The 25,296-nt window shown below is 45.3% G+C and overlaps 1 protein-coding gene across 3 annotated transcripts in view; it reads left to right on the top strand.

Annotated features, from left to right (window-relative positions):
• The window catches only part of LOC138512972 (poly(3-hydroxybutyrate) depolymerase-like), a 481,140-nt gene that overhangs the window by 14,301 nt on the left and 441,543 nt on the right, over positions 1–25,296 (top strand). For 2 of the 3 annotated variants that reach the window (XM_069627698.1, XM_069627697.1), the window contains exons 2-4: positions 10,277–10,399; positions 14,432–14,629; positions 17,345–17,439. In XM_069627698.1, coding sequence (XP_069483799.1) covers positions 10,277–10,399; positions 14,432–14,629; positions 17,345–17,439 — 416 coding nt within the window. The remainder of the gene's footprint in view (positions 1–10,276; positions 10,400–14,431; positions 14,630–17,344; positions 17,440–25,296) is intronic. The other variant, XM_069627699.1, reaches the window with a different exon arrangement.

Genomic DNA, 25,296 nt, shown 5'->3' with positions numbered 1-25,296 from the left:
TTCTAGACTGACACCACAGCTAATGTACTTCCAATCCCCTGGGCTGGAACACCATTAAAATGTGGTAAAATCACAAGTAAAGTGTGTAAACTCTGCATGGGCATAAACACCTCAGTAGAGTAAAGACAGTTGGAGAAAGTTCTTGGAATCTCTGGCTGTGCATTCTCACAGTGGCGTAATGGATAAGAGCGACCCTGAACATTCATGTGTGGGAAGCAAATGAAGTGGTACATACAGTTTACATCACTGCTGTTTGTGCAATTGTTCAAAATATCCAAACTCAAAGAGCAAAACTGAGCAATAAATCAGGCGTTCCTGCACAATATTCCTTTGTGGGTCTGGTTTAGGTTATGGGTCTTGCCAGCTTGCGTTTAAGGTCATTTAAAATGTGTGTTAATTCCGTAGCGTTGGTTGGACTGTACAATGCATAGGAACATTTTGATATTTGTGGGAGTAGATATAGATGTCCTGCTGTCGTAGGAAGTATTGTTTCAAAGTAAAAGTCCTATTGTGTATTTAAAATATAATGAATGTAAAGATTACTTATAAACATCACAGTTATGCATTGTGTGACATACTTTGCACTTGGTTCTCCTAGAAGTACTTAGCGTTTTGGGCGGCCACAGACTTCTGAAATGTGAGGCTGAGGAGGAAAATCAGTGTTTCGTTCTGAACATCATTTTAGTGCCACATGTGGGATCTCTGTGTTTGACTTAAGCGTAGGCATGTGTTTAATATTGTAAAATGATGCATCATTTTTTATCTTTACTTTTCTGAAGCGAAAACCCTAATTTCTGCAGCGATTTAAAAAATGCATGTCATGCATGTGAATGTAAAAGTGATTCAATAGCACGGTGTATGTGTATATTGATTAGAAAGAACTCCAGAGGAACTCCAAAGATAGTGTGAAGTGGTACCAACAAAACCAATGCGCTTTTGGCTGTTTTGCATATTAAAGAGCATTTTGGGAAGATAAGAATGACAAAAGAGCTTTATATCGGTCATATATGTATGTGAGAGTTGTATGACTGAATCACTAAATACCTAAAGCATGCTGGTTTTGGTACGCATGTCCTTTTTAAAAAAAAAGAAAATAACCCTAACAAAAAAACTTTTCTAAATATCATGCATATATATACAAGATTGGCAATCAAAGACTTTAGTTAATCCCACTCTCTTGACTCCATCTTTCTGGACTGCTGCACTTGGTGACTTTCCTCTTCCAGTGATGGCTGTTTGGAGTCTTAGGGTGATTCTATCTTTGACACTTTCTATGGTCCCTCAGGTTGGCGAAGTCTGCAAAGCCGGCCACTTGCACCTTAGGATCCTGCGCAAGGTTTTGCCATTCTTACCTTGTCACCTGCGACCTTAGGATCCTGCGCAAGGTTTTGCCATTCTTACCTTGTCACCTGCGACCCCTGGTAGTGGCCTCACTGGCTTTGAGCGGAATATATTATTGTAATGCCCTGTTTCTGGCTCAACCAGTGGGGCTCATCCATTGGTTGCAGGTGTTGCAGAAACTGGAGGCACAAGTGGCCACCAACATATTCCTGTTCTGAATTCTCTCCACTCTTAATTTGGAAAAATGCATTCAAGAAATCTGATTGCAGATACAATTGATTATTGAGACTCCAAATCAATTGTGCCTGTTTTGTTGGTAACAAAAACATTATCTTTGATCTTGTGGTGTTAATCTCTAGGTCCTTCTCATTCTTATATACCGCTAAAGCATTTAGCCTTCGTTGTACGCCAAGCGCAGTTTGGTCGAAAAGCACTAAATCATCAGTCTACAGCAGCCGTTGTAGACTTGTATTACCCAAACGAGGTGGTAAGACATGGGTGGTATCCAGGACATCACCCATGCCCGAGACGTAGGGGTTGTACAGGGCTGGTGCTAATACACAGCCCTGTCCTGAATCTCTATGTGTCTCTATTTTGTCATAGTTCCCCTTCCGTCCCATCTAATTTGCAGTAGTGTTTGCATGGAGATGAACCAATAGACCTAGCAGAGAGTCTGGAATTCCCTACTCTAATGATTTTCTCCCTAATTTGAATATATTGACTCAATCCAACGCTGTTTTTCAATTTAGAAAAGCTTTGTAAATTGAACAACCCTTCTGCCATGCCTTCTTTTGAATAAATGAGAGCAGTAATCCGTTCAGTGGAGTTCCCATAAGTCTTCGGAAGCCGGTAGGATATTTATCAATTTCTCCACTCCGAGCTGCCCAGATCTCTGGATGTTTTAAAATACTTGGAGGGTTCCATTCTATCAATCTTTTTAACGAGCATTGGCAATGCCAACAGTTCTGGCTTTTGTGTAGGCATGTGAAAGGGGTATCTAGCCATAGCATCGCATGCCAAAGCATCGAATGCCTTAACATCTAAAAAAAGCATTAAAAAAAGCATCAAAAGCATTTTTTTTAAGGTAAAGGGTTTATTTTAATTGTATTGGGTTTTTAAAGGTTTAAAAAAGGGGGGTTGGGGTGGCACCCCCCCATTAAAAAAAAAAGCAAAAAGAAATGCATTCAATTCTTTTTTTAAGCTTTATTTTAGATGGTTTGGCATTCAATGCTTTGGCATTCGATGCTAGGACTATAAACCTGTAAAAGGCACTTGCCAGGCACTGCCGTAGTGGTATTAACTGGCCATTGATGGCAGCAGGTGCAAAATGGTGCGAGTACCTGGGCATCTAATAGCTTTTTTTAAATTTTGTTTTTTTATTAAGAAATTGATTTAGTTGACAATCAACGTTTTCAATTATAACATTAATTTGTTAACACATGATTCTTATTATCAACTTATCTGAATCGAATCACTAATAACATACATGTTAGAATAAAATGTTACTTAAAACATACATATAGATTTATAAAAATGTTCAAGAACTCATACACTATAAATATAAAATGTATAAAATTAACTAAAAGAAAACAAAATACAAGATGTAGGCAGCTTTAAACAAGCACTTTGTTATCGGCAGATTGGAGATTAAGTTTGACAACAAACTTAACTATATCAATTATCAAGCTGATCTTAGAAGCATTAAAACATTTGTTCCACATCTTTTCTTTTGTTAAGATGATTGTGTGCTTAAAATGTTTAAACAAGTGATGTTTCCTTAATTCAGATAAAGATTGTCATTCAATTAATAGATGCATCATGGTTTCTTGTTAAGTAACCAGTTGACAAAATCTGCATGAGGGAGAAACAGTTGTCGTATTTTCGTATGATGCCATTTTTGCATTGGTGGGTAGAAGGTTTAATCTAAATCTTAGAAATGTGTCAGCATAGGCTCTGTCAGGAAACGCTTGAATGTATGGTGGAACCACATTCAAGAGCTTCTCAGGAAATGCTCCTAGTTTGAACGCTTGATAATTCACACATGTCTCTCGTGTCGATCCAATCTTTCCTATACAATTTAAGTTTCGCTTTATCAGGTGACACTACAAGTAAGTCTACAGATATTGAAGCATCTAATAAAATGTTTAGGCACTGATTTTTCTACTTGCTTAGTGAGTTTGTGGATGAATTTGTTACAAGTTGCTTTAGTACAGGAAATAGATTTTTTTTGGCATCCGATGAAAGGAGCACTTTTCTATACAGAGCCAGTATTGACCAATTTACAGCACTTCACAGTGAGATGAGACCCATTTCATGACATATTAAAGCAATTGGAATGCTCTGTGGTACTGGTAGTATTGTTTTCCAGAATATTCCCTCAAGGGAGTCCCATCTTACCTCATTGATCAATAACTTTGTCTGAGCACCGTAAGTTATAATAGACGTAGCCTTTTGTAAATAAAACATACGGAATGGCATTAGAGAAAATCTTCCATATTTGCGATGGATGGCTTTTGCCTGATTGGCAATCATTCTCATTTTTAACATCAATTCTTCTTTGTACGGATTATCATGGGGATGTACATTCAGGTTGACTCCTAAATATTTGTACGACGTGATTTGTGCCAGATTTTTGTTGGCTAGCTTCCAGTTAAAGCTGAATTTGTACTTTCTGTTAGTTTGATTAAACACCAGAATATTGGATTTTTTGATGTTTATACTTAGCTTATTATCTTGAGCAAATGTGGTCAGAGCAGCCAATTTTCTATTTAAGCCAATGGGTGTTCTGTCGAACAGAACTAAATCATCTGCATATAGGAGATACGGAATGTGTTGATTACCGAGTCGCGGTGAGAAAGATTGTGTCTTTAGCAGGGCTTTGTAAAAATCAGAAATATAAAAGTTAAATAAAATACAGGCAAACGGGCAGCCTTGTTTCAGGCCCGTGTTTGTTTTGATGGGTTCTGATAGAGCACCATCAGTTGTTAATTTTACTTTAATTGATGTATTAACATAAAATTGTTGATTTAAATAAAAGATATACCGAGGGCAGTTGGCTTTAGCTAGTTTGTCCCATAATATATTTCTAGAAACCGAATCAAAAGCTTGTTTGAAGTCAACCAGGGCAACAGAAATCGGGTATTTTTTCCTAATAGCATCGTTCTTAATTGCCGCGATAATGATCACGTTTAGAGCCGTTCCAATGCCTGGGACAAATCCAGATTAAAAGGGATCCATTAGGTCATGTTGGGTCAGCCATTTGGTAAAAACACGTATGATAAGCCTTGCCATGATCTTAACAGGAACATCTAATAGCGCAATGGGCTATAATTGTATGGATCAAGTCGATCACCTTGCTTAAAAATTGGTATGACAATTGCCGATTGCCACGATGGAGGAATTTTGGTGGATTGTAAGACATTTTGGAATATTGTATACAACATTCCAGCCCATGCTTCAGGATTTTCTTTAAGGCTGTAATTTGACAGTATGTCTGGGCCCGGGGCTCTAGATGAGCTTAGTTTTTTTATTATAATAACAATATCCAGAATGTCAAATTTTAATTTTGATAAATCAGATGGCTCCTGGAGAGGAAATAGGCCAATGGTCTCATTAAATAGTAAATTTTTATAAAATATACTCCAAGTTTCCTCATTAATACCATTCAACTGGGTAGAGTTGTGAGCATTTCTAGAGGTTGCGTTTATGGTCTGCCATATCTGCGTTGCGGATTTGTTCAATAGGGCTTTGAACATAGTTTCTGTATCATTTTGTTTTTGAGTATGCAGGATCTGCTTAATTTTATTTTTGTATTTTGTTTTTAAGGACATTTTTAGGGCAGAGTTGGCATTCCGAGGCAAGGCTCTTATAGCTTTTCGGAGCTCTCTTTTTAAATTAATAATTTCACTGTTTTGTCTATGTTTGTGTACACACCTTGGTTTCCAGTTATTTGCATTATTTTGGGCTATGATCTTATGTGATCATTGTAAAACAACTGTAGGTGCTGAAGATCAGCATTAGTAGTAGATTCTACTTTGGTTTGTAAAGATTGAATGGATTTTGAGTTCCATTTGATTCGGTTCTTGGCTGAACTTATCTCAAAGGAGCCTTGAAAGTATTTTTCGGGCCTAGTTTGAAAAGGGAGCAACTGTACTTCAAGTATATTGTGATCACTTGCCTTAGTGGAAATGACCTCAAATTCTTGTACTAGTCTATTCGCCTCGCTTGAAACGAAGATGTAATCAAGTACAAAGTGAGAGGACGCTCTAGACCAAGTCGGTTGTGGCGGAGAATCTCGTTTGGAGTTGCCATTAAGAACAGTGATCTGTCTTACGTCCATCAATGTCTTCCATTTGTCCGATCTAGGATTTTTAGCTCTCTTGTTGATGTTGACTAAATCCATGTTAAAGTCACCAGCAATAATAGTTACTGCATTGTCGGTGTTAAGAAGGATGTTATCTAATAATTCTTCAATTTTATGGAGAAAGAGTGGTTCGGATGGAGATACAGGATTCCAGTAGATGTTTATTACTGTTATCATAGGAAAGAAAGGATGATTTTTATTTTTGGTTCGTATAATAACAGGTTGAATATCGTGGTCAGGTGATGGCAAGGCTTCCATGTGCAATTGGGAATCAAGGTGAACTGCCATAAGTAGACCAGCTGCTGGTCTACCCTTGGCTTGTTTCGAAGCGGGAACAACAAGGATCTGATGATCCGGCCAGACTGGGGCAGTAATCATCCAAGTTTCTTGGAGTAACACTAGATCGTATTTGTCCAATTGAGTATTTTTTGTAGTACATGCGAAAATCCTCGTGTATTCCACGAGGCATTGAGCAATTACGCAGGTCTATTGTCTCCGACAGCTAATGGCTGTTAGCTGTTTTTGCAGTTGCTAGCCACGACCATTTAGAAATTGGATCGGGTGGTGCTGCGGCAACTGACTGCTTACAATTACAGCCAGAGCTTGTTCCTACTTTATTGGTGCTTTCGCTGCTTTTAACGCCCCGTGCCATGCTTGTAACAGCTGAGGACGAGTCTACTTGACTCGGTTTTGGTTGGTTTGCTATCTCTAAAGCTAAGCCCTTTTCATATAAAAGGTGTCTCTGTTGCCAGAGGTAGCTCTTGATTATATGTGAGGATATTTCAATATCAACGGTGTCTTGGTATGCTGGTTCCGGATAAGAAACTCGTTGAATGTCATAGGAATTGACGTGTCGTAGGGCAGGAATGCACTGGAACACAGTCAATAAAGTGTTTCTACTAGGAAATGGGTCAGAGTAAATTCTGTCAATCATTGTTATTCTTATTTTAGATTCTTCTAGTTTCTCCTCTGGAGAAAAATCCTCATTTGGCACTGATTGCAAATGATCAGGCTCTTGCACCGTGGGACATAAGAGGGGCATTTGAGGAGCGGGATGAATTTTATCCACTAGTCCAATTGCCACGGAGATAGGGGATGTTGTAAAGGGAGTTCTTTTTATTAGATCATTTCGTTTTTGTTCAAGGGTTTTGAAGGGTAAGCTGATGTTATTTGGATTCACACAGAACTTAGGACTATGATTCGATTTTATTGAGTTGGGATCATGCAAACTTTGATGAACAACATCAGCAATTAAGTCATTATTATGAGAGTATACAGACATATTCATTAGTTCATCCTGTGTATCTGCGTTCTCAATGTTAGGGGCAGTGGCTTCAGAAACAGTTTTACCAACCGGAGGAACAACAAGAGCTTCAAGTGTCTTACCTGAGACGCCGGCCTGATTGGATGTAGCCGAGGGCCCTTCTGCCTGAGCCACTAGCGCAGGAGACTCGGCAGCAGCAGACGAGGAGATTTTATCATTGTTGCTCAGAGTTGATAGGTTGGCAACAAATGCCTTAGTTTTAGATTTTTTGTTTTTCTTTGACACTGGCATGTTCTTTGATTTCTTCGAGTTACTGGGCTCAGTGGAGGTATTTAATACCGATCTCCACTCAGCCGTTCACTTTCGGGTTGCATCTTCTTTTCCTCTGCATCTTTTGAGATGGACGACAAAAGACGTCATAGAGCGGCGTCTCAACCTTAGCGTGAGGTGATGATTCAATTATGATTGTTTGATTTTTAGCAATGAGGCTATGATCGTTGTGTTCCAGAATAGAGGGAGATGTCCTCGGACTCTCCATTGAGGGAGTAATCTCTTCAGTCATTACAGCGTCGCCAGAATGGAGCACTGGAAGCTCTTGTTGCTTAGCATTAGGAGATACATCAATGGGGGACTTTTTTGGTACAGATGTAAGATTCCATGCTAACCAATCGACCTTGTTAATAAGCATTGACATTTGGTTCTCTTGTGTCAAGGCCTTCGTTTCTAGTATTCCAAATATTTTGGGCAGGGATACAATGGATGTACTAATGGCGTGTAAAGCCATGTCAAGCACAAGATTAGAAACAGGCGGGAACCCAAATGAGGGCTTTGGTAGAGGCTTAGCATATGAGAGCGGAAGGGAGGTATTTGAGTCGGGTGAGGAGATAATGTCGTGTGGACGGTCTGTGGGATACAATTCTAGTGATATAGATAATCTATGATCGATTTACCCATCAGCGTCCTCCTTATTGCCTACAGTAGAGTTGTTCGATGTGGCTTGAGTTGACTGCGCTACAGGGCATATAGGATCAGAAGGTATACTTGATATCGGTAGTGGGAGCACCGAATGAACCTCCAATTCTGCCTCTTCAGCCTGAGCTAACAGTCCTCTAAGAATTTCCGAATAGAGGGGCTGAGGAGTAGGCGAAATCATGGATTGTGAGAGATGTTGGGCTCAAACTCAGAATCCCGGATGGGGTCAGATATCACTACACAGGGATCCTCATTTCTGTGAATATGATCTGAGTCATAGGATGCCATAGTGTGGTGTGAAAGAGATTGTATCATCGGGGCAACATTTCGCGAGGTTGGCAAGTGAGAGGGCAGCTTGCATGTACCATGTGGGGGTTGGGTTGATAACATAGAAGCGGGAGGTCTCACAGTGTGGATGCCCATAGAAGCTAGATGAAAACCAGGGCGTATGTTTAAAGGCATCCGCTGGTAACAGAACGAAGGAGGGGGCATACCCGTAGTAAGCCGCATCATGGTGCCGTAACAAACTTTTTTTTTTTTTTTATTGTTTTGTTGTGGTTAGCATATTAAGAAAACAAAGGTTGACTCATTCGCTGGTGAAACTCCAGTGTTTAATGAAGCTGTAGAAGACAATGGTAACAAAAGTTGCAAGAATGTGAGTATTTAAATTTAGAACTGCTCCTTTAAAATAAACCACGAACTAATAGCATGAGAGCAAAATCTTCAATGTGCTTACTTGGCTCGGGAGTAGTCACGGAAGGTTTCTGCAGGGCCGCAAGACGCAATGAGTTTGCTGGCAACTGATATTGATTTAAACGGAGCTCTTGGTAAGTGAAGAGAATGCAGGTTTGACTATCCACCGGTGCCAGCCCTGTTTTCCTATGAGTAAGTACCAGGGTCTGGGAGGGAGAACGAGAAAACAGAGCAGGGGGGCCAAAAGGGCGCTAGAAAAGTAGTAAAGAAAGGGGGCAGGCTAGCTAGTGAAGATGACTAATCTAATCAAAGAGAGAATAGAAGCAAGGACAGAGACAGAAAGGCCAGAGGACAAAGGCAAAAAGCAAACAGCGGACAGCAGACAGTACTCGTCGGTACTCGCTTCTGGTGCGCGCGCGCTGGTGCGCACAGGACCTTGCTTTATAGTCGGGTCACGTGTAGAGGGGGCGTGGCCAGTCTTAACGTTGTAGTGCAGCAAAGCAGGAGTGGGCCGGGCAGCGTGGCCAGCAGGACAGCAGACAGTACTCATCGGTACTCGCTTCTGGTGCTCGCCCTGGCAAATGCCTAATACCTATACACAAGCCAAAGCTGGTGGCTTTGCAAATGCTTGTTTTTATCAGGACTTCAGAGAAGGACATGCAGAGTGCTTATAAATCGAGTGGCTGAAGGCAGACCTGGCTAAGACATTTTTATTACACCAGTAACAGGTTTACAACTGCAATTACGTCACTAATAGAAGACTGCTTTGAAAAAACACTGGTAGGCACTTCAAGTGCAAAGTTTGATGGTAAGGCTTGAATACCGTATGCTCAATGAGTTCCTACAAGGAGGTGTTTTGGGCGTGCAGGGCAGAAACTTGGTGTGAATGGCCATAGGGATTAGTATGGCCATGGGGAGTCAATGGGTGGGCAAATAACCAAACAACACCTACAGGCTGTGTGTCCTGCCTCTTATGCCATGCCTCCCTATCTGCAACACCTAACAGCACAAACTAAAAAGAGGTACCATATTAGATATTTTCCATGAGGGCGGCATCCAACCTAAAGATGGACATCCTCGAAATCAAAGAAGTCTTTCCTTCTTACCTCCTCGTCCCTCCTCTCCTTGCTAAATCCCCCAGTTGCTGGGATTGGTGACCAGGGCCCTTATGTGTAATTTCTGGGTCCTGACCCCCACTCCCCCATCGCCTTCAATCTCTGCCCACTCCCAGCACTTGTCGGCAGCTCGTAATGTCTTAGACTTACCCATCAATTCTTCAGTGTCTTCCAACTCAAATTCTAAAGTCCCTTTAGTCTCAGCCAAGACCATCGGATGACAATTCCCCCACCTTGCACTTCTTAATGAGTGACATAACACACAGGATGCACTGGCGTGACATACTATTTGACTCACTGCCCAGAGTTGTCAAATACTGCAAGGTGTGCTGCCAAATGTCTGATATTCTGCAAGATCCAATGCTTAATGTGCGAAACATTACACGATGCACAGCAAAATATGAAATAATGTAGGATTTACTGCCTTATGTGTGACACTGTGGAGTGAGCAGCTGAATGTGTGACATGCAGCAAGAGGCACCTTCAAGTTCCTACATTCTCTTACTGATCCCCTCTGCTTTGTTCCAGGCACCTACAATGTCGACCCTGCTGCTCTCTCGGTATCCGGCCTGTCCTCAGGGGCTGCCTTTGCTACACAGTTCCAAGTGGCCCACTCAGAGGAAGTCATGGGTGTGGGGCTCCTCGCTGGTGGTAACCAAGCCCATCCATCCTCTCTCTTGGGGATTCAGATTTGTTTACTTGCTATATCTGTCAGGTGTTCAGATGTTTCTTTGAAGTGAATTACTTCATTGTAATTCACTTTGATGCAATTACTTGGTTGGGAAGTAATTAATGTATGTATATTTGGGAGTAAGGGGTATAAGGGTGGGGTGGGAGTTGGATAGAGGAGTATGTGGGGCAGCCCCAATTATAAATTTAAAAAAAGAAAACAAATCGAAGATTCGTGAATTTGAAATTTCCCTTTGCCCCTGGTCTGACCACTCCTTCATTGAATTTAGTATGAACACTTTTAGAGGGTGTAAAACTAGTACAGTTAAACAAAACTGGATTGTGTCCAGAAATATGAATAGTATTAATCCAGAGTCTATGAAGGACTGGATCCGTCCTGAGTCTCAGATGGCCGCCTCGTCCCTGGAGAATGTGGATGGTAGGACTGACTCTCTTTTGGACGTCCTTACTAAAGCTATTAACACTCTAGCTCCTTTAAAAAAATAGGAATGTTACTAACCATCCTTATAACACTTAGTTTTCAGATGACCTTAGAATGCAAGAGTGGTAAAATGAAAAAATCCAAGGCGGAAGATGATAGGTTTTCTTATCAGGAGGCGGCCAGGATATTTAAACTGGCAATTATTAAAGCAAAAAAAGACTCTTATGAAGTATGTATAGATAATGCCAAACATGATTCCAAAGAAATGTTTCCATCCTGAAAGAATTAGAAAAACCGGACGCCAGATTTCATGAATCAATTTTTAAAGACCAGGAATGGTGCGCACATATTCAAAAAACCTTTGTGGACAAGATAGAAAATATTTAAAAGTTTATAGAACAAGCTAAGACCTTACCGTCCATCAAATTCACCAAGGTTGTGTTGAATGAAAACGCTCCACTAGCGCAGACTATTCCCAAGTTCAATTTTAGGAGCATAACCGAAGATGAATTGCATATCATCCTGGGTAAACGTACACCCTCCAGTTGTAAAGGGGATTTGTTTCCAGCTGTTGCCATTAAGGCTTGTTCAGAGATTATCAGCTCTCTCACTAAACTTGTGAAAGCATCCTTTAAAGAAGGACGGGTGCCTACTAGACTGAAGGGCTCTTGTATCACCCCATTGCTAAAAAAAAAAAAGGCCAGGACCCCAAAGTGGCCACTAACTACCGTCCTATTTCTAACCATCCCTTTATATTGAAGATCATGGACCGAGTGCCCTATGAACATTTATTCTGCCACATAAAAGATCATCCTATTTTAAACAAAGGTCAGTCAGGTTTTAGACCAGGCTTCAGCACTGAATTAGCCCTATTGGAATTAAAGTCTAACATGTTGGCTAATATTAATAATGGAAGAACTATGGTGCTGTTGTCCTTGTATTTTTCAGCCGCTTTTGATTTAGTGGACCACTCTCTCCTCCTGACTAGATTACGGGAGGTGGCTAATTTAGTGACCAAGCGAGGGACTGGATGCAGGGTAACAGGACCATGCGGGTTTGTAGTAAGTTAGCGGAAGCTGACCCAGTGCCATTTTGCTATGGCGTCCCCCAAGGGGCCTCTCTTGCTCCGGTTCTCTACAATATTTTCACGGCCCCTCTCTTTCAAAATTAGAGGAGAAAAAGATATGCTTCTCTAATTAGGCGGACGATTCTCAATGCCTCACTTTGCTCTCAGGCATTTATGAGAAAGATGCCACAACTGTGCTGGAAACGTATGATTTAATACATGAATGGATGGAAATAAGTGGGCTGGCCTTGAATCACGAGAAAACTTAGCTCATGATCATTGGTTTCAGGCCCAGACTCCTGAAAAGAAAAGAAAAATATTGGGAGTGATTTTTGATCAGTCACTTAATATGATGGCCCAGGTTGATAGCTTGGTTTCAGCATCAGCCTATTACATATGGCTGCTTTCGCACATTCGCCCATTTCTTTCCCATAAGGCCTGCAAAACCATAGCACCATAGCCCGAGCCATCATTTAATCAAAAATCGACTACTGAAGTTCCCTTTTGGTGGGGGTGGGAAAAAGAGAATTCTGTAAACTTCAAGTAGTACAAAACACTACTATCAGAGCGATTATGGGTGTGCGAAAAAATATGCGCATGTATTGGAGGTGCGCAGAAGTCTGCATTGGCTTCCCATTGCCTCTGGGATTGATTTCGGGCTACTTACCATTATTTACAAATCCTTGGTTGGGCTCTACCCTGCATATATAGCCTGCAGACTTAAAAATAAACCTGAAGTTCGATCTCCTCGCTCTAAGAATGCAAAAATGCTGCAAATACCGAAAGTTTTGCTTGAACTGGAAAAAAAGGGGGCGTTTTAGGTGCCGGCATCTGTCAAATGGAATGCCTTGCCCTTCGAGCTAAGAAACTGCCCTTCCTTGGAGAGCTTTAAGAAACAGCTTAAAACACATATCTTTCGATAACGTACAGAAGTAGGCCTTCTCCGCCATCTCCTCCATCTTCCTCTCTTGGTCGGCGCCCATAAGCCTACGGGCCACTTTGGTTGGGCCTTAGAAATAAGTTAAAGTAACGTAACTGCATCGAAGTGAATTACAACGAATGAATTCACTTTGATAAAACAACGTGGAAGCATCAGTCGGAGGGTTTGGCCTACGCTCACCCTGCGCTTCATTCTGCTCAGAGCTGGTCAACTGCGTCACACTGATGGGCCCCAAAAGCCAAGCCCCTCCGAGCTCGCTGTACGCCTTCGCAAGATCAGGCTTAGGCGACTCGCCCCCTCGATCCATACATTGCTCAGAGCGTTTGCCAGGAATAATAGAGGCTAAAATGCGGGTGTGTCCTGCAAAAATGAATATAGCCCAGTCTGGGGTGAAAAAGTCAACAGAAGATTGCAGGGGACTGTTTGGATTTTCAGAATTAATCCCACTCTTTTATTTTGTTACTTATAATTTTGCAAAAACAAAGAGGCCTGTGGCCTTTTCCCTTCTACTTAATAAGTACTTCTTTCGCCTGGCTTCTTGGACATTTTATATAGAAATGAAGTCTTGTAGAAGTTTTTGAGGAGCCCCTCAACTATTGCAAATCTAACTAAACAGAACTTTGTAGTTCCCTGGAATGCATCAATCTGGGTAGGAAAGGAGAATGAGCAAGCTAAATGTATGGAAAGCTGCACCTGGACTATTTGAGCCTGTGGATGCTCCCTGGTCGGCGTGTCTTGTGATGCGCCTGGGTGTACGCCTCAGACTCTGGTAACAGCACCTGAGATCACAGTACAGCCATGGGCACTGGTTCACTCCCCTGCCTCAAGATGCCTTTGGATTGCCTAGTGTAGTGTTGCTTTAAGACTGACACTGGGGCCTGAAACTCCCAACCAGGGAGGATGCTTCCAGGAAGAGGCCACGTCTAAAGAAAGCACCGAGTGTTCTCCGGTCACCTAATTGGGGATCACACCTCCAACGCTTCCTTATGACTGTTTCCAGTAGGACTGGGATTGTTGGCCCATCAAATAGTAAAATCCAGTCAGGCTTTCAGGATAGCCACAATAAATATCCATTAAATTTACTTCAGGTGATATTATTTACATATACATTTGGTAATTGTGATCCCCAGTCTGGATTCTGCTATTCAGAGTGTCGGCAACTACAAGACTATTGCCACCTTCACTAACGGTGCAGTAATTTATTTATTTAATCTTTTTTTTTTAACGCGCCTAATACCACACCCGAGCCCGGTTTCTAAGTGCGGATCCGGGATTTTTGAACCTCTGTTGCTCTGCATGGTCTTGCTTCCAAGACCAATGCGTTGCCCCTGTGCTATCCTGTGCAATAGCCCAATATTGCCATGTTGCAGTGCATATGAGGAGCCCCTAGTCGGTGTGTGGTAGTTGCCCGTTTGCTGCACTTTGTATGTAGCAGCCCTGGTTGTTTCCTTGACTATCACTGAACTTTGTACGTCAAATGGCTACACAAAGTAGAAAGATAGAGTGGACCAATGTGACCTGCTTATTGTCTAACGTCTGACTGACATCTTTTGCTTCTCTCATTAGCACCCTACTACTGCGCCAAAGGCAATCTGATGACTGCGGTGGATGCCTGCATGAAGTACCCACAGAGCATCAACCTGAGTAATCTCCATTTGTACACCCAACAGTCGGTCAAGTCGGGCACTGTTGACCCAGTATGCAACATGGCTTCTGCTCGAGTCTTCATCTTTTCAGGGACCAAGGATACGGTGGTGGTCCCAGGTGCGTACAAGATTTTCACGTTTTCCAGAAGGGAGGAGCAATAGCCAAGCAGAAGTTGAGAGTGAGAACCTAGAGGATCTCATTAAACTCTTGTGTCTTCAAAGACCCCTTTGTGAATGGCTTGTAATAACATTTAAATGGAGGTTACTCATGAATTACTACCATTGATCAAGCTATGGCAGAGAGTAACCATTCCTCCCTTGTTAGGTAAGACTTTAGAAGATCATAGTTTAGCTGTCATCCACAGTTGGTAAGATCAGGTGATTTTCCCCTTCTTGCCTCTGTCTATTTTCACTCTCTGGTCATTCAAGCTACATATCTGGGTTTGCCCGCTAGACCTTCAGCAATGCTCCGAACATGAGCAGTCTTCACTTCAGTAGTCGTAGCATTGTATGAGTTAGTACCTGGGGGGAGAGGTGCTGGCCAATCAGATGGCAAGGACCGTGGTGATGGAAACTCCTGGTGAGCGCCCACATTCTGCATGGCCATCTGTGCTTCTCCCCAGATATCTGCCATTTGTGCCCTCAGTCTTCTGTTTCGCCCACTGCTTACAACCCCCGGTGTCATCGTTGGACCCTCTCCCCGAGAGTTCTCCCTGCCACACCCATCGTGCCTCTCCCGGACCCACTTACCTGCTCGGCCCACTCCTTGGTACCCCTGGTGTCATCGCTGGTCCCTCCCCCCCAGAGATCTCCCTGCGACACCCATCGTGCCTCTTCCGGCCCCCTCCTTGGAACCCCCAGTGTCATCGCTGGAACCTCCTCCCCAGAGTTCTCCCTGTCACACCCATCGTGTCTCTCCCAGCCCCTTCCTTGGAACCCCCGGTGTCATCGCGGGACTGCACCCCAAAGTTCTCCCTGTCACACCCATCGTGTCTCTCCCAGCCCCTTCCTTGGAACCCCCGGTGTCATCGCTGGACTGCACCCCAGAGTTCTCCCTGCCAAACCCATTGTGCCTCTCCTGGCCCCACTTGCCTGCTCGCAAGTGGCTGCATTGAAATAGGCATGTCATTGACCCACGTGACCTCAGTCCAGCTTCCTGTAGTGCTTGCCCTCATCTCCCGATCACCCTGGCTTTACTGTAGGTGAAGTCCCGCAGCAACTTTCCCGTAGGGCTACAGGTCATGTGCCATTCATGCCCCAGCGAGCATCCTTTAAAAACGTGTAGCCCCCTTTTGGTGCACAGGCGTGAGGTGCACCCTTGTGTCCTCTGTTTTGTATTGATATGTAAACACCAGCCACTTAGGTGGCCCTGTGAGGTGCCCAACTCGGGCCCACGAGGGAGGATATTTACCCCAGGTTTTCAGAATATCCCCCATAGATACAGTTGCAACTGGTGAATATATATGTTGGGAATGTGTTTATTATTCAGTGGCTCTGCTGAAACCTGGTGGGATTACATCCTTGGGGGACCGCAGCTGCACACCCCATGTTGCATTCTTGGGAAGTAGCAAGCAGTGGCAAAGCCAGCACTTTTGACTTCTCTCTAGGCAGGCATTGCCCCTGCCCCCCAGTTATATAGTTTTAACAATTCAGTATTTACATATTACACAGTTCCACAAATCATCCCAATAAAAATGCATAGTATTTTACCTCTAGTCGTTTACTGCTATTTTCGTCTTTACATTTTCTATACAAAAAATATAAAAATGGACAGGCTAAGTATTTGAATTCATTAATGTATTCATTTTGTCATTTGTGTAGCACCTTTCACCATAATTATGGTCCCAACGCGCTTTTGGTGAACGCCCTCAGAGGGAGCGCAGTCCAATAATTGGGGAGAATTAGGAGGTGCTACTATGTGTGTGTGTGTGTGTGTGTGTGTGTGTGTGTGTGTGTGTGTGTGTTTCAGCCATTATAGTGATGTGAGGGCGGCCGAGACCCTGCTAGTCACCCATGTCTAAATGGAGTGTGTATTGACGTTAGTTCTTATGGCAGAGGTGTTGTGCAATAGTGTTTGTGTTAAATGTGAGTACAGGGTGTGTGGAGTGAGCTAGTGCCTTCCACTAAGTTGCGGAGATGTGGTGTGCGAGAGGAGAAATGTGTTAGCTGTACAGACAACAATGTTTACTTTCAGGGTTTCATCTTTGCACAAGGACCAGTGCTATGTTTCACAGAAAATCCACGTGCTGGGTGCCTGCATAGTACTGAACCTCTGAGATGATCTTGCCATCCCGAGTTCCTTCTAGTGCGAAACAGATCCCCATTTCATGATTCCATGCGGCGGCATCGTGCACCATCCTTTGCTTTAGAGTTACATGAACTGCCTACCACGAGCGAGGGGTAGGATTGCCCTCCTCTGATGATTCAGGGCTGTGTACTGGGGAGTTGAATTGCTTAGAAGTCAAGTGGTTGAAAACACACATGCCTAAGCTGTTTTTACTGCACCTTGAGCTGCTTAATAGCTTTACTTAACTTTAAGACAGATGCTTTTGCTAAAAGAACTGGCTGCTCTAAATCATCTTACTGTGACAAGAATTTAAATAAGAACTGAATATGCCCCTGCTAAGGCCAGCGCTGCATATACATCAGTCCACAAATGCCTGAGTCAAGTGGCAAGCACGCGCGCGCACGCACGCACGCGCTTTCTTTACCAATGTTTGTTTTTCATACTTGTTGGCTAGTGCCACCTCTCTGAGCCAAAACTAAAATGGAGCAAGACCCGCATGGAAGTAGATGCAGAATTTCCTGGCATTGATGCTCCTTGTTTTTTTAGGGGTAGTAAAGAAACTGGAAGAATATTATCGCGCCTACGTGGCGGCTCCCGGAGCAATTGCAACTGTTTATGATATCCCTGCTCATCATGGATTTGTAAGTACTATAATTCACGCAGTAAAGACATTTGAGTTCATATGTAAGTTTGAATTTGTACCTTGTTTACCATGTTCTGCTCTTGCTTGTTATGCTATCATCCTGCAAGTGTATAACTGCACCTCTTTAGGAGAGGCAGATACTGGGCCTAATTCACAGAACGTTTAGCATGGAGCAAAGTGACTTCACTGCGAAAATACACTTTGCACTGCGCTAAATGGGCCAAATTCACAAAAAAACGCACTATGCCCACACATACTTGGTGCTTTTTTGTTAATTAGGCCCATTTAACGTAGTGCAAAGAGCACTTTTGCAGAGCAAAGTCACTTTGCTCTGCTCTGTGAATTAGGCCCGGTGCAAAGTGCCGCGCGTGAATTAGGCCCACTCTGTTCTTTCAGCTCCTTTCTAGTGATGTGGCGTGCCACCTCCACCCGATGCCACATGGGATTCCATGAATCTGGGGCACCACTTGAAAACAGAAAGGGCCTCTTTTAGAGTGTGGCGGAAGAAAAAAATACGCCGGTTTTCTGCTGCCAGAAATAACTCTGTTTAAAGGTTGCAGTACGCTGATTTTCCACACGTTTTCCACCAGAGCGGCTGGCGGGAAATGCATTTATTTATTTATTTATTCGCATTTATAAAACGCGCAGCAGCCCGTAGGCATCGTGGCGCTGTTACAGACAATTGTTATTTAGTTGCAGGGAACAAGCTAGTTACAGTAGCAAAGCATTATACATACATATTTACAGCAGGAAGCAGTGGAAGCAGAGAGAAGGGGATAAGCGATGGTGGTGGCGGCATTGTTAGTTGAAGAGCGAGGTTTTTAGTCCTTTGCGGAGTGCCGCAAGAGAAGTCTCGGTTCTGAGTGCATTGGGTAAGGCGTTCCAGAGTTTGGGTGCTAGATATGGGAAGCCTTTGCCCCCAGCTTTGTTCCTTTTGATGGGTGAGATGCACAGTTTAGGACTTGAGGAGGTATCTCTGGTTATTGTTTCCGATAGGTATGGAGGGGCAGAGATGCTTAAGCATTTGTGCGTTAATGTGAGGGTCTTTAATGTAATTCTTTCCTTAACCGGGAGCCAGTGGACAGCTTAACTAGCCTGTGTGATATGGTCTCTTTTGGAGATATTGAGGGCTTCTCTGAGGGCGTTGTTTTGGACTATTTGGAGTCTATTTAGATTTTTGGCCGAGTTGCCTACTAGGAGGGCTTTACAATAATCTAATTTAGCTGTGATGGTGGCACGAGCAATCGAGAGGCAGTTCTGCTTGGATACATAGGGTTTAACAGCATTTATAAGTTTGGAAGTGTGGGCAGAGGCTATGGCGCTAACTTGTCGTGTCATTGACAGAGTGGAATCAAGATAAACCCCTAGAGTCTTGACTGAGGAGGAGACGGGGATGATGGTGTTGTTAATGGTGAAGTTACAGTATTTCTGGTCAAGCTTGGATAGTGTTTCATTGGGGCCTATGATGATGATCTCGGTTTGTCTCCATTGAGACACAGCCCATGAGCCGCCATCCAGGCTTGGTGGATGGTATAAATTTGAAGGAGGGCTGCAGCGTCTTGGATATATGTGCCCGAGAGAGGGAGGAGTACCTGTCTATCATCAGCATAGTTAGTATAATCTATGCTGAGGGAGTCCATTCTGTGAAAGAGCAGTTTGGTGAACAGGTTGTAAAGGGTGGGAGCTGTGGAGGAGCCCTGTGGGACTCTGCAGTGGATAGTGGAGGGTGCAGCGTTTGCAAGATCAGAAAAGACCTTCATAGCTCTACCTTCTACGAAGGAGGTTATCCATGAGGATGCCTGTGTGGTGAAGTGAGCAGCATGTGTGAGATGAGAGGTCAGTATCTTGTGATCAACACTATCAAACACGGCCGAGAGGTCCAGGAGTAGGAGAAGAGCAGGTTTGCCTTTGTCCATGATGTTGGTTATTTGGTTTTTAAGGTCTAGAAGGACTGTTTCAGTGCCATGGCCTTTGCGGAATTATGATTGCCAGTTGCCGAGGATGGCGTTGGATTCAAGGAAGTGTTGGATCTGATTGTGGGCTGCTTTGTCCAAGATTTTAAGGTGAAAAGGGACAGTGGTGCTGGGATGCTAGTTGTTGGGGGATGTGGGGTCTAGAGTGTTTTCTTTCAGTAATGGGTGAACCCATGCTTCTTTTAGGCTGGCTGGAACAATACCTGATGTGAAGGAGGCGTTGACGAAGGCCGTGATGAATGGGGCTAGGGAGTCAGCACAGTCTTTAATTATTTTGGGTGGGCAGATGTCTCCTTTGCACGTGGATGGTTTAAGGTGTTTAAGGAGATCAATGACTTCTGCTTCCGTGACGTCTCCGAATGAGAAGGGTTGGATGGCAGGAATCTGGGATGGGCTACTAGGCATCGGGAGATGGGGGTGCTTGGGTAGCGCATTGGATTGCTGGAGTATTTTATCCTGGAGTAGCTTTATTTTGTTCAGCATGGCTGCCTGTATGCTGGAGCATCAGGCTTCATCTTTGGTGATCTCATCAGGGCTGGTGGCAGGGGTGATGAGATCTTTAAAGATGGTGAACATTTCCCTGGATTTTGAGTTGGCCATGGCTATACGTAAGTTAAAGGAGTTGGATTTAGCTTTGTATATGTCTTCTTTATATTGCTTGGATAGCCTTTTAAAAGCGTCCTTTGTGGAGTAATTGGGCATGGACTTCCAGCTAGCTAGGGCATTGCGTTTGTTAGTCCGCAAGGCTAGTAGGTCATCCGTAAACCAAGAGTTGGTGTGCATGGATTTATTTTCCTTTTTTGAGCTCGATCGGTGAGAGTGCTGGAGTCAATCGAGAATGGGGGTTTGAGTTCAGTGACATGCAGGAGGTTGTCTGGGGTAAGTTTCCTGGAGCTTCTAACTAGGGCTGGAGGGGCAAAGGACAGTATTTCTGTGGTAGGTTCAGTGGGAATGGTGAATTGGATGCAGTTGTGATCAGTCCATGGGTAGGCTGAATTGGAGATGATGGTGGAGGAGCAGTTGTGGTCTGCTATCCAATCAAGACTGTGACCTTTGCAGTGCATTGGGATAGTGACTTTGTGTAAGAAACCTATGTCCTTGAGTTCCTTCGCTAGGGCTGAGGCTGCTTTGTCTTTGGGGTAATTGAGACCTAGATTGAGATCTCCAAGTAGGATGGTTTTCGTGGAGCTTTTTAGGTTGTTCCCTAGTATGTGGAGGAGATGTCCTTGGAAGTCCGAGGCTGGGCCTGGGGGCCTGTAGATAATGTGCAAATTTATGGTAGAGTTGGGGGACAAAGACAGTTTAGCTGAGAGAAGGTCAGTGTTGCCTTCCTATGAGTGGTTGCATATTATTTTAGATAGGACGTCCTTGGAGATCAGAGCGACACCTCCTCCTTTCAGGAGCTGTCTATCTAGTCTGAGAATAGAGTAGTCCTGTGGAAGAGCTAGGGTGATTGCTGGGCCGGATGCCTCATGGAGCCATGTCTCCATGATGGCGAGAAGGTCTAGGTCATGAGTAGTGAGGAGGTTGTTGATCTCAAGGGCGTGGACGGGGAGGGAGCGGGCATTTATAGGAGCACAATTCAGCGCTGGGGATGAAGTGGTCTTGTTGATATGGGGAGCGGGTGGAGTGGGAGCAGAGGAGAGATGGGGGAAGTTGAAAGTATGAGAGGGGGGTTTGCTTCATGGATATCGTTTTGGTCAAGCTGCTGGTCCTTGTGGTTGGGGGGGGGCGTTTTGTGTGTACCTGACAGTGGAATGCGAGAGTTCTAAGCCGGAATGGTGTCTCGGTATCATAGGTGCAGAGGGTGCGTGAGGCCAGTCTGTGATTTCTCCAGTCAGTGGAGCCAGGCAGGCTGTGATAAATTGGTGGTTCGGTGTGCAGCCTTAACCTAGTGTTCCTGGATGCTGGGAGATCCTGAGGGCATGGCAAGGCCGTGAAGCTCTTAGGGGGGGGCAGTGTCGGCAAAGCTAGTGAGTTGGTGTGGAGTGAGAGGTGAGGGTGTCATGTTGGGGGGCAGAAACATAGCGGGATCTACGTGGGGGTAAGAGGATAATGTGAAGGCTGGTGAAGTGAGGAGGTGCCTGGTGATGGAGGTGCAGAGTAGGAATAGATGCATGTGCATATGAGAGGGTAGGCGTTGCGTGTAGGGATGCATTAATGGGCAGTGTGTGGGTCAGTGCAGAGTAGTGAGCAGGGAAGTAGTGGAGGAAGGTGTGTACGGCAGGCAGCAATAGTGTCAGGCAGCTGATACAATTGGCATGCAGGAAAGTGAGCAGCACGCGCAGCACTAGTTTCAATCGGCTAGTACAATTGACAAGCAGTAAAATGGTTGACAGAGTGCAGCACTAGTCTAAGGCGGCTAATACAGTTGGCATGCAATCAAATGGTCAATAGAGACAGCACTTGGCTCAGGCGGCTAGTACAACTGGCGTGCAGCAAAATGGGCAGTAGGCGCGGCACTAGCCTCAGGCGGCTGATGCATTCGGTGGGCCGTAGCGTGGTCATCAAAGGGCGGCAGTAGTATCGGCAGAGAGTATATTTAGCGGGCAACAGGATGCAAAGGAGTTGTGAGGCAGGTAGTCTTGCAAGTAAAAGGATAGCAGCGAAGTGCCTGAGTAAGCGGACGAGCTTACGCAGGTAGTGTAGGTGCTGATAGGATGATTGAACAGGCTGTGTCTGTGGGGAGGCTGGGGCGTGCCTCGATCGTAGGCCTGTGCAAGAGGTGAAGTCTCGGCTCAGCTGCTTTTGGAGCCAGTGTTCGTTTGATGTCTCATAGACCTCAAATGGGAAAGCGGGATAGGGGTAGAAGGCTCACAGGTAGTAAGCATACTGTGGAGGAGTGGCGCAGACACTTGTGGTGTAAGTCGACAGGTGACCGGCAGTCGTGTCTAATACTATGTTATGATAGAGGGAGAGGAACTCACTTAGTGGCTGTTCGGTGAGGCAGAATTTCTGGCCGACAGTCCGAACGACTACGGACAGGCTCTGGACAGGAATCAGCCTTCGTTCCTGGGCCTTAGTGCGGTGGGCCGCTAACGGCTGCCGGCTACTGATTGGTCTTGAAGTAGCAATAGGCAGCCAATTGCAGTACGGCCTGCACGGCCAGTGTGAGGTTAGGCTGTGATGGCAATTACGATTTGCGAGTCGTCCATCTTTGCCTATGCAAACCCAGTGGAGCCCAATGTCCACCGGTCCTCATTGCCATGCATTGAATTCGTACTCTGTATTTATTTTATTTATTGAGCGCTTTCGCCAAAGCGCTTTAACAAAAAATGGTTTACAGCAGTTGAATAAAAATGAAAGTCATCGAAGAAAAAACTTGTGAGATTTTTTCCGCCAGCTTTCCACCGGGGGAAAGGTCGTGTAATGCAATCTTTAAATAGGATTTGTTCGGTCATAAGGCATAAGGCTACTGTTAGATGCGTGTTTCCCGGAGGCCCAGCACGAGGGGCTGGCTCCGGTCCAGGAGGCCGCGTGGCCTTGAGCCCGGCATGGGCAGGAGCGTTAAAAAGAACAACACACACACGCTGGCTTGACTTCGCCCGGAACTGCCTCCCACTCCAGGGGGCGGGGCTTTTATTAAGCTGCCATACGTCACCGCGCTGCGGGACGTAGGGCGGATATAACATTCCTCCTTTATTTCAAAATAACCTAACAAAACAAACATAAACAACATGCTCAACTATAAACTCCTGCCACTGCTGTTGGTTTAGCATACATAGTCATTCAGCCTCGCAGGCGGTCTCGTGGTCTTTCTCAGACTGTACCGCTTCGCTTGGGGGCTGTCCCCGCTCGGTTCGTAAGTCTGCTCACCTTCGCTGCATGTGTCCTCACTGCTGGGCAGTCTCGGTGATTGCCAGCTGCGATCCCCTGCAGATTCCTCCTCGGGGTCTTGCGCCGGCACGTCACTGCTTTGTTGCTCGTTGTCGTCGTGAGGCCCCTCGCAATCCGTCCAGAGGTGCTGGGGCACGAGCTTGAACCAGGAGGCGTTCCTTGTTACTTCCCGACCTCCCCGTGTGACAGTTATGGTCCCACGCCGGTTGCTGACAGTCCATGGCAGTTCCTCATACCTGGTGTCTAACTTGGATTTCGTGGGATTTCGCAACATGATGACTTGGTCGCCCACTCTGTGGTTTGAGGGCCTTGCTCTTCTCTTGGCGCTCATGTGAGCATTGGCACGTGTTCTCCTCGTTTCCACGCGTGCATGGTCAACGTCGTCAGGGGTCCTGCTGGGATGATGGGGAATCGACGAGTTGATGATAGTTCCGAACATAAGGTCAGCAGGTGGTATGCCTGTGGTGCTGTGGGGGGTGACCCGATAGTTCCTTAGGAACCGGAATAGGTCGATCCTCCACGGGCTGGCGTTTGCCTTTGATACTCGGAGTACCTTGTTGATGGTCCTCATCGCTCGACATCCCCATTAGCTTGTGGCCACCTTGGCATGATGTGGTGGTATTTAATGCCCAGTTCCTGTAGGTATGACCTGAATTCCTCCCCTGTGAACGGGGGTCCATTGTCACTCTTAATGGTCGTGGGCAGACCATGGGTGGCAAACATCTTTTCTTTCACCGGGACGACCACTTCCGCGGTGGTGGACTCCAGTATCTCGACCTCTGGATAGCGTGAGTGATCATCGATTGCCACCAGTAGGTGTAGACCCTCTCTGATTTTGCAAAAGTCAATGCTGATCGCTTCCCATCGTGCCCGGCCACGCTCGGCCGAAAGGATCGGTTCTGGGTCTGGTGGCCCGCTCGTTATTTGGCAGGGTAGACATGTGTTCACTAGGTCCTCGACACGATCGTCGATGTGAGGGAACCATACCCTGTGTCTGACCCGTGCCTTTGTTCTTGCAAGCCCTTGGTGTCCTTCATGCGCTAGGGCAACTATCCTGTCTTGCAGCCTTGGGGGTATGATGATGCGGTCACCCCTTAGCAGGAGCCCTCCCTCAGTTATTGAGAGGTCTTGTCGAACCGTGAACATGCCTGCTAGGAACTCCTTGGCCCCCTCGGTTCTGTTGCGTGTGTGCGACATGAAGTCTTTCCAGTTGCCTGACATGATGGCATCTTTTACCAGATCGCAACAGGGGTCATTCTGGGTTTCTGTTGCAATGTCCTCAATGTTTATCGCTTTGGGCCTCATGGTGTGGACCACTTGACAAATGTGCTCCTCCGTTTCTTCGGCGACTAGCACTTCCTGCTGGGTGGCTGGTCGTGGGTGTCTCGACAGGAAGTCCGCGGGGTTGCCGCTGCCCGGTTGGTAGACAAGTTCGAAATCATATTGCTGGAGGTGTAGCAGCCACTTGGTGATTCTGGCTGGTGGGTGTGCCGATGACCCAATGAAGATTGGTAGTAGGGGCTTGTGGTCGGTGATCGCCGTGAACTTGCGCCCATATAGGTACATGCGGAAGTGTCGACACCCCCATAGAACGGCGATTGCCTCCTTTTCTATATGGGAGTACCTTTGTTCCGTTGCTGTGAGCGCCCTGGATGCATATGCAATCGACCTTTTTGTGCCCTCTTTCGTGACCTTCATCAGGATTGCTCCAGGTCCGACTGGGCTGGCATCCACAAATAGTTCTGTCGGGAGGTCCGTGTCATAGTAGGCCATCTTGGTATCAGTTGACAGGGAGTCTTTTATGCTCTCAAATGCTTCCTGGCATTCGGGCCCCCAGTCCCACTTGGTGCTGGCCTTTGTTAGCTCCCGCAGCGGTTCGGATAGGGTTGCTAAGTTCCGAATGAATCTGCCACAGTAGGTGGCCATTCCCAGGAAACTGCGCACCTCGGTGGGAGTCGTGGGGGGGCTGGCAACTTGTATGTCCGCCACTTTCTGGGGATCAGGTGATATGCCGGTGCGGTCGAACCTGTATTCAAAAAAAGTTA

This window comes from Ambystoma mexicanum, chromosome 12 (genome assembly GCF_040938575.1).
Source record: "Ambystoma mexicanum isolate Mex_15411 chromosome 12, UKY_AmexF1_1, whole genome shotgun sequence".
NCBI lineage: Eukaryota > Metazoa > Chordata > Amphibia > Caudata > Ambystomatidae > Ambystoma > Ambystoma mexicanum.
This window is presented reverse-complemented; position numbering and strand designations above follow the sequence as displayed.